At 39.2% G+C, this 10401-nt stretch overlaps 1 protein-coding gene across 2 annotated transcripts in view; it reads right to left on the reverse strand.

The window, feature by feature from the left end:
- Window positions 1-389: 389 nt before the first annotated feature.
- kiaa0513 (KIAA0513 ortholog) overlaps window positions 390-10401 on the reverse strand; it is a 33900-nt gene continuing 23888 nt past the window's right edge. The window contains exons 10-13 of one of the 2 annotated variants that reach the window (XM_023397406.2): window positions 10293-10322; window positions 5616-5696; window positions 4728-4822; window positions 390-4136 (exon numbers count right to left, since the gene is read on the reverse strand). In XM_023397406.2, the coding sequence (XP_023253174.1) occupies window positions 4087-4136; window positions 4728-4822; window positions 5616-5696; window positions 10293-10322 (256 nt within the window). In that variant the 3' untranslated portion in view covers window positions 390-4086. The remainder of the gene's footprint in view (window positions 4137-4727; window positions 4823-5615; window positions 5697-10292; window positions 10323-10401) is intronic. The other variant, XM_023397408.2, reaches the window with a different exon arrangement.

Raw genomic sequence — 10401 nt, forward strand, 5'->3', positions numbered from 1 at the left:
ACGTGTTTTGTGAGGTCACACTGAGCTTGACCTTTGACCTTTGACCACCTAAATCAATTAAGTTCATCCTTGAGTCCAAGTGGATGTTTGTGCCAAATTTGAGGAAGTTCCTTCAAGGTGTTACTGAGATATCACATCCATGAGAATGGAACGGACGGACGGACGGACGGACAACCCCGAAAAGCAATATGCCTCCAGCTCTGACCGATGGCGGCACAGAGGCATAAAAATAAAAGATCTGCAGAAAAAAACTTTTGAAACGTTGAGATAGTGTATCTGTAAATGTGTGGTAAACAGTAACAGTGCAAACACAATGTATGTGTATATTATTAAACACTTACTGACACGTTGAGGACAGTGCACAAATCCAGGAAGAGATCCACAAAAAGTGACATCAAAAAATAAATTTATTACAGTTTCAGCAACTTGATTCAACATTACATGTCCATGCAAATGAGGCGACTGTACACCCAGCAGATAGACATGTACACACTGATATTAACCTCGTGATCCCCGTATACCATCTATGCCAGCTAACATTTGATAGCATACATGCTAAATTCTATGTGACTTCGCAGTTAAGCCTCGATTCCCAAATGCTTTATTTGCTGTCATTCGCTAGCTAGGTTACATTTAGCATCGTCACCACTTCATCACATACAGGAATTACAGTCAGAGCAGCTAAACCAAGCCTAGTCACAGGCTAATGAACGTTAGCATACTGTGTTTTCAGTCATAACACTTCACTTTTACAACACAACACATTTATATAAATGTCAGTACTTTTTGTCATGATGGCAGTTGGCTAATGATGCTAGGAAGATATGCTAACATGCAGAATATTACTGTTTTTTATATGAACTAGGTCCTACTGTTGAATAAACAACAGGTAGTCTCAGATGATTTTCAGTCAGTGGCAGTTTTGTAAATTAATTTGTAAAATTTGCATAAACTTTCTCTAGTTATTTATTTTTCCAAATGAAGTGAGAGATTTGGGTCAATGTCAATCATCTAATGTTCACCTGAGATAGCTCCAGAATAAAAAAGGCTACATTAGCTACAGCGAGTTAATGGTCTTTTATTTTGTTTTGAATGAATCTTCATCTCGGTTTGAATAATGCTGGCTAGCTGCCATCACACAGCACAATGTATGATAAATATTAGCACGGAACCCCAAAACTAAACTTCAACTGGGGACACAGGGACAATACCAACATTGCAATTCCACAAAAACCTAATGTACTCCTGCAATGATAAATTTCACTGGGTTGATACGGAACAAAAATCGGTCAACAAGAGAAACTACCATCAAGATTTCACAGAGGATATGCTCCATGTAAAGAGAGAGAGAGAGCACTGGCCATGCAGAACAAATATAAAAGGCATCAATGTTATTCAGAGGAAGATTACTGTGTAGAGATGCTGAGACTAAATGTAGTGCAAATGGCTCATGCTGAGCTACTAATATACTGGTCAAATACTTCAACCAAATCAGGAGTCAAAGATCACATCAGGAAAAAACAGCCATTTTGCACAAAGCCTAAGAATATGTTTCAATGAATTAGAGACGCACATGCAAAGGGACACGAGAGAGAATTAACAGAGCTAATTAAAAAAAAAAAAAAGTATAAAGCGGACAGAGGTCTGCAAGGCTTTCCATATGATTTGTATGATTAGACTGCGTGTAGAAGACGACATGAAGACACGTCATCCAGCTGCATTTACACTGGAGATTATTGCACAACTGCAGGCAAACACTGAATGACCACATCACACACAGGTGGTCTGTACGGGGGCACTTCAGGGTCATGACTACAGTTAGACATTTATATTTCTCATGGACGCAAGGGCCACAAAGCACTGTTACTGTACATCTATTGTTTATGCATCTGCAATTAAAGACCCACAATTCACAGACAGCAGCACATGATTAAATTCTTACAACATAAAGAGAAATATCTACAGTATTTACAGAATTACTTCATTGACACAATAGATTACAACAATTTTGAAATGGCTGTCAGGGAGATCATCATCCTGACGTTCAAATGTAGACAACCATATTTCATATTCACACACATTGATATAGTCTTGAATCAGACGAGTTGGATGTTTGAATGAAGACACAATGCTACCCCGCTGTGGCAAGATGAAGTAATACAATTAGGGAGTGTCACTACACAGTTCAGTCACTCACTTTACATTTGCTTGATACTGTTTCCACATGCTAGGTAGACACACAGATAGATGCACATGCAGCAGAACAGGAAAGAGTGTGTATGGCGGGCCGGAGCTCAGCTATGCTGTTGGCATTACAGCCCAACTAAATGAATATAAACCACTACAGATAGAAATACAGTGAATTGTATTTGCAGCAGTTGTGAATCTAGCAGGGAATGATTAAAAAAAAAGTGGTCTTTGCAGGCTGTGCATTAGTGTTCAATCAAGGGAAGCATCAGAGGATAAAGACAAGTGTATTAACTTTCATGGAAGGCACTTTGGAAGGGAAATCTTCCTAAGGGATCAGTTTCTAATCAAAATCAAAATGAAAGCATAAAATCACCACCACTGGGCTATAAATGTGTGTCGGAGTGAGAGCGGCAAAAATGGAATTGAAAAAGCTAGCAGCATTTCTCTAAGGAAGTAAGACGAGAAGAAGAAAGACAAAACAAGAGTTGCAGACCGATACCACCGTCTGTCTACTATGAAGCTACAGCTAGCAGGCTGTTAGCTTAGCTCAGCGTAAAGACTGGAAGCAGGAGGAAACAGGCCCTGTTCAGACCTGATATTAACATCCGTCTCAGGTGATCTGATCACAAGTGGTCCACTCTAAGTTCAGGTGTGAACACACCCAAGACATATCGAGGATACATTTGGAGGTGGTCCGGGCCACATGTGTCCAAATTCTTTTAGGAGTGTGAACGCAAATGTGTCCTGGGGCCACAAGGACTGCGTACTCTACTGACGTCCTCTGCTCTACGTCCTCCCTACAGCAAACCATCCGCCTACCAGCACCTCGAAATTACACCAATTAACACATCATATCATGTTTGTTTAATCCACACAACAACTGAAGTGTAAAAATCACAAGTTGTGGTTTCAACAAAACATGCAAACTGTCATTTTTACACTTCAGTTTTGTGTGAATTAAACAAACAAAATGCATGTTAACTTGTGAGCTTCAGAAGTGCTGGTAGGTGTTTCCTACGATGGCCCAGAGAGCTCAACACACTGCAACTTAAGAAAACACAATCAAATTCAGAAAACATCTTCATCAATTTGACAATACGTGCTGCAAGAACAACACAACAGAAGTGTTTCTAGCGGAGAGAAAGAGTGATGAGGGGCGCCTCACCTGGCAGACCATTTATTTCTTTAAGAGAGGTCATGGAGGGATATTACGTCAGCCATTTTAAAATGCCAGCAATAAAGTTATATATTACATGATTTCAAAGCTGTATTATTAGTTTGTATTGCCAATAAGGATACTACAGTGTTACAGTGTACAGTAATCAGCTTTAGACGCCACACAAAGAGTAGATTAGAAGACTATGAGCCGCGTACCCGTCTGCTTCGACCTGTGCGTGGACATTTATATAAAATGTAACAAGGCAGGATGATACGTCAGGATGACACACCAGATATTATTAGATGTGTTACGCTAACATGTAATAAATAGGGTTTCCAAGGAAACACAGAATAAAACAGCATTATCTATCTGACACCATACCGAGCATGTTCAGGTTTTATACTTGGTGGTTTCACTTGATGCTTCTAGTTTTGGTAAAGCAGGTCACAGAAAGAGGCGTTACAGATATTGAAGTATGCACCAGCTGCTGATATCGTATTATTGCTGATACAGGAACAGGATGCAGAAGAGCACGATCAAGCTGGATAAACAAGTGTTTGCTACAACTATGGCACAGTTCAGTGCAGAGGATTATGCTGTTTCTCAGCAGTGCACCACACAAAATGCAACAACAGTCAAACAGGGAATTGGTCACTATGAAGAGCTGAAAGGAAATCTGACGTCTGCTTTCAGTCTTTGATGCGGAGACTTCGAAATGCAACCTGTCGTCCTCAAACTCACTCTGCCGCCATTTTCTCTATGTGGTCACTCAGCAACTTGTACTGTTCTGAAAATGAGTAAAAAATTTTTTTTTTTTTGCTGCATTACAGTCATTTAAATAAACATATCAGCTTTTAAGATGAACTTTTGTTGCAACTGTTGAGCAACATTATCATTCACACGGTGTTGTGTTCCTGGCCACCTGAGGAGTGGAATCTCTCCTCTGCTCTCTGCCTGCTCCTGAGGGAATGTCTGCTTCTTTATCTGTCTGCTGTTTGGTGTCTGGTGTTGGGCAGGAAGTGTAAAGTGGTTTTTTGGCAGACAGCTATACAATGACATGACACTAAAATAGCCGCATAAAGAAAGTGTTCACGCTGTACAACTGTCATTTATATGTGCTGAGATCTGATCACAGTGTGAGTCACTTCCAGAAGTGGTCTGGCTGATCCGATCACATTCTGTTTGCAGTGTGCTTAGTGTGCATTTAAACTACATTAACATGTGTGTAGGTAAGAGATCCAGCTCACACGTTAATATCAGGTGTAAAAGGGAAGCTGCTCTCACCCCTCTGCTTTACGACTGTGAATACCAAGTAAGTGACTGGGCTGAAAGTTCAAATGTTTTAGTGTGAATTACCCGCTGAATTATAACACTTTACCTTCATTCAGGTTCCCAATCACTGCCTGCTTCTTCAGGAAGTCATTGCACAGCTTCTTACTGAGCCCAAACGCCAGCATGTTATGGGTGAATGTCCTGAAAATACACAAAAGAACAAACTCATGTCAGTGCAAATGGAAACTATTACAAACACAGGACATGTGTTCTATATTTAATATTCACAACAAACTTGACTTGTCTTTGAGTAGACTATCAAAAGAAAGACAATATGTGGGCCAGTGATAAATGACTCTGTACAGTTTCACACCCTCTCCTACAAAGTGTGCTTTATCTGCATCTATAATAGGAATGGTTAAGTTATTTTTCTAAACGCATCAGAAGAGAGGAAATGGCTAAACCTAAGTATAATCTCTACTTCTCTACGTAAAATAAATATCATATATTATTGTTATTATTGGGACCAGTAGCCTCACTTGTTTTACCACGAGGAGGCCTCCGTAAGCAACCAGCTGAAACTCCTCCCAGCTCCAATCTGACTTTCTGCATACACAAGTATTTGAGGGTCTGCTACGGTCCTAGTGATGTAAATCTTGTCATCAGAGTGCGTACGCGAGGCCCCCAGGTGTGCGAAGACCCACCCCTCCCCTGCCTCTGATTGGCTAGTACTCAGTTAGGATTAAGTAAGAATATCAGGGTAAGCCAATCAGACACAGAGTAGAAAAAACCCCCCACCACCACTACACTATAGGGGCACCAACTGGACATGTGTCCTCCAACTGGTCTAGAAAGTAATATAATAATTACAACAATGTGTCTGTGGTGTTTAATAAATGTCAGTGTGCGTGTCCGAAAAATGTAACAACGCTTAAAGCCTCTGTGTGTTTTATTCCATTGCATGAGTGCACGGACAACACTTTGGCATCCTCACCCCAGTTGGCCGAAGACAATGTTCTCATCGATTTTGGAGCTGTCGTCCCTCTCCTCCTGGGTCATGTGACACCACTTCTCCCTGCAGCACAGAGACAGTCAGAACCAGGCTTTAATTCTCAAGTCTCGACTGGACCTTCAGCTTCTCTACAGAAACAGGTCAGGGTTGGGTGTCAAAAAAGATCTCCTGTCGATGTCATGCTGACTTTTTGAAGCAATACCATAGACAGCAGACTGGTTTTACATACAACTTTAAAGGTCCCATATAGTCTAAAGGTAGATGTCCATGTGTAGTGTGATTATAGATCAGGTCTAGGTTCTATATTAACACTGTGAAAGTATCAAAGCCTCAGTCCACAGAGAAATGCACACAGGCTGTATTCAGAAACTGAGCCTTAAAACCAGCTGTCAGGACTTCTGAAACTTTGTGATGTCACAAGAAAGCAGTCACTGCCCTCAGCCCTACCCCAAGCCCCGCCCACCCGGACCCACCATCCAACCTTGCAGGATTTGGTTTCTCTGAGTGTTTAACTGGAATCTGCTATATTTTTAGTGGATCACTCAGAAAACAGACAGAGCCAATCAGAAGAGAGGCTCCTCTCTGGTTCTTAAAACCACAAATATATCTTCTTATGGATCAACACTATATATAATATATATAATAATAATATAATATATAATATAGCACAGGAAAAGGGGAAAATATGGGACCTTTAAAATGCAGGACAATGGGATCTTTAACTTTTCACTATTCTACTTTTTATGGTTAAAACAGCTCTGTAATCTGCCTAAAGAAGCTGACATCCATGACATCCATCCCTGTAACTGCTCATCTTGTAATGGAAACCAAAAAGCAAGATTCCATTACACATAAAACACATGAAACAATATTAAAGGACAAGAAACACATTAACCGGCCATCAGCGAAAGAATAAAACAACAAATGACTCATTCCCAAATTATTATTAACAAGCAGATGAAAAGCATAGATTCACACTGTGTATTAATGTAAATACTTAATAACCTGAAAAATCTTTCCATGGCTGACTTGACCTGAGTTGTAAAAAAAACACTGGGTAAAAACTGTACAATTTCACTACTTCACGTGACTATGAAGAAGTACTTTCCTTTGCTGTCCTGAACAACAAATGCAAATTACCTGTATTATTATTGATGCTGAAATCTAAAACACAGGTATATACAGTATATATACAGAAGCCTACAGATGCAAGTGTTTTGGTTTTGTTTTGATTTTTTTGTCAGAAGTGTTTTTATTTTTGTGTGTTTCTGTAATACTCATTTTGGCCACAAGAGGCTGACATGCACCAGGACTAAAGGAATTTCCAGGTGATTTTTAATTTCTCCATGTACTCTAAACACAAGGTAGAGATACCATGTGTTAGCTTAGGGTAAATAAGTCAATAAATACAGTACAACAGGAATTGAACTTCAGTCTCCTGGGTGAAAATCCTATGTTTAACCTAAACATCCACTGTGACCTGCTCATTATATGGGTTCGTAGATCTTTAAAGCCTCTCTGGCAGAAAAACGTTGCTGATTCAAATACATTTATAGCTAAACGAAACACCACCTTCTGTTTAGAGCACATGGAGAAATGAAAAATGACCTGAAAAATAACATGAACGCTTTTGGTCCTGTTTAAACTGAAATAGTGGTGCACTTCAGCCTCTTGTGGCCAAAATGAGTATTACAAAAACACATTTTTTTTACCTGCATCTCAGAGCTTCTATAGGTATATCTATCCTCACTATGAAAATACAGATTTGTACAGATACAGATTCTTAGATGATGGTGAGATTTATATCTAAAAACCTTGATGGACAACAAGACAATAATAAGAACGGGCTAACTGATGAACTATATGTAACAACAAAGTGGGCTCTAAAGGTGATGCACCCACAATTACTGCCTGACTCCAGTGTTTTCTTTAGCTCTAGAGAGAATTTCAGCTTCTCCTTTCTCATCGGTCTCATTTACAGCAGCATCAGGTAGCAACAAAAAGTCTCTATTAAACCTCAATTAAGCATTTAGCAGCTAAAAATCCAGGTATTTCCCTCAGGACCAGGTGAAAAACTGAGCCAAAAAAGCCAAAAAAGAATAAATCTACTATATACTCTACTGAGGATCATAAGTATCTCAACATCACACATCAACTCACACGACCTGTTAAGGTAAGAAATGAAAAATAACATCTCCAAACATCAAAATCGACAAAAATGCAACAGCAACGTGTTTACTTATTTGTATTTATGTCATGTGCAACATATCTCTCCATATCTGGACTATCAATCCACAGTGTAAACTTAGAAATGTGCAAAGATAGAGACAGCGAGGGGAACATGCAGATGGAGGTAGAAAAACCATCACATGCAAGAAGCTTAATGGCGTGAACATGCAGTGAGCTGTGAAGAGACAGAGACTTCAGACTGCAGTGCTGCTGCCTCTGGATATAAATACCATCCCAGACATTTAACACTGTCTCTTTGCACATTCAGGATGTTAACTGTGGGTGTGAAGCTTTTACTCGCCACGAAAATCATTTCAACAGCAGCATGACAGAATACCCAGGTGAATCACATCGCCTATTAGACGACCACAACAACATGCCAACAGAAGCAGAAATATAATTATAGGGTTCACCAAATAAAACAACATTACACAAACACAGTGATTCAATTATAATCATAAGTCAAACTGCTTCCAATTTATAATTCTAGGGGATGTGGACGGTTCAGCCCTGCTGTGATTAAACAGATTATATCTTTTAATTTACACACAACACAGTCTCACACCAGACTCCAGTCATCCAGTCTGGGGATTTACCATTAGTGACTATCCTATCTCTGTTCACTGGAGCGCATCTGACAAACTGCAAATTAGACCCAGGGTGACTCCCAGACCTTGAGCCTCACCCTTCACAAGAGGCCTGAGCACCGAGCTGCTCCCACATTAACCCCCCTCCTCGACGCACCGTCTGTTTCACTTTGATTCACAGTGTCACGCCCGTCACAGCTGATGAAGAGGATGTGTGGTGTGGGTCATCTGTCTTGGCAGCTGTGGAGTCTGGAGTGTGCCGGCGGAATGATTATAGACTTGCACCATGTTTAATTATAATCAGTTAAGATACTGACACATTTTTAAAAGCGACAAACTGATTAATCAAATTAGCTTTTCAATTAAGCATTAATAACTCAAAGTAAAAACATATTAAAACATAATCACAGTTGCACATAATCAACAATTTTAAGATGGAATGCTACATTAATTATAAGGCTTTAAGGATTTTTTGGGGAGTTTACTGTGTTCTATCTTGCATTTCTTTCTTTTGTTTCCTGCTTTAAAATTTACAGTTTCTACTATGTGATAACTTTGATTGAAAGACACTGAAGCTTTCTTGAATTTAATAGGTAGCAGGTGAAGTTTTCTATTAAACAAACGCATTATGTTTATATTCACTGTTTCTCTTTCACATGTTTAACATATTTCCCTGCTCATAAAACATTTGCAATGTTGATATTTGGAATATTTTGAAATCTCTTTTCTTAGAAATACCAGCTGTGAATGAGTGGAAAAGTTCTCTATCCCATCCCCCACATGAGCTCTTATATGGATGTGCCACCACATGCATGTGCACAAATCAATGATAAACAATTTAAACATTGTTCCACAGCACAACTAGTGGTAAAAACTCCACACGGTAAAATTTAAAGATGTGAAAACAGCATCAGAAGCTGTGACCGAAGACATCTCCATAGCAGCTGGCAAATCAGCTGTTAATTAGCTAAGCCTAACTTTTTTAAGTCTATCAATTTTTTCAATCACTTATTTTTGAATTGATGAATTCATTAATTGATTATAGTTAAAACATTGTAAAATCTTGTAATTATTCCTGCGGCACACTTCATGCTACCAGGACTATGAACAGTTCCCCGCTATCTCTTAAGTATATAATATATAATAACTTTGTGGTTAGCTGTTGTTGGTGAAGCTTCATTTTAATGATGTAAATGTCACCTAGGGTTGAATTTAAAAATAAAATATTGTCAATATTATTGAATTGACACTGACACAGAAATTATTTAAATAACTGCACTTTAATCTATTATATAAACTCTGCCACCTTTATAGATTTAACCAAGGAGCTTTATGCATAGTTTGTACTTATTTATGCCAGAACACAAAAGATTCAATTCCTCTTCCTCAGGGTCATTTTAAATGTCTTAGACACACACACCACAGACCATCACTGTCTTGTCTGGTTTGACCAACAGTCAAACTACTACTTGTTCTGGCTAGTCGTGCAACTCTAAACACAGCTCTTCATCTTCATAGACCAAACCAAAAAGGGAAAAGCTAAATACACAAAATATTCCAATGTGTCACGTAACAAAATATCTACCAATATTTTTCTTAAAACCATACAGAAGCACACAATAACAGTGTGTTCAGCTAGCTCTCTGTCCCCTCCAGCTCTGACGTCACCAGATACTGTTTGTAGAAGATCTGTGACTCAAACTGCAGAGCCTCTGCCCTTCTCCTCCTGTCTGCCTCCTTAATTCTGTGCTTTTCCTCTTTGTTTGACTTTGTTTTTCTTTCTGTTTATTTGTTTCCTTTGTTTTGTTTTTTTCTAGGGCAGCGGACAAATAGAAGGACAGACCTCTCGTCTTTCTCTTCATCCTGCGTTCCCCTGCCCGGCAGCAAGGCACAAAGAGACAAAGTCAACATGCAGAAAGAGGGAGAACAACAACAGCTTAGAGAGGAGAGGA

The sequence above is a fragment of the Seriola lalandi genome, unplaced genomic scaffold, assembly GCF_002814215.2.
Source record: "Seriola lalandi dorsalis isolate HSWRI2012SDOR001 ecotype SW California unplaced genomic scaffold, Sedor1 jcf7180002055008, whole genome shotgun sequence".
In the NCBI taxonomy this organism is placed as follows: domain Eukaryota; kingdom Metazoa; phylum Chordata; class Actinopteri; order Carangiformes; family Carangidae; genus Seriola; species Seriola lalandi.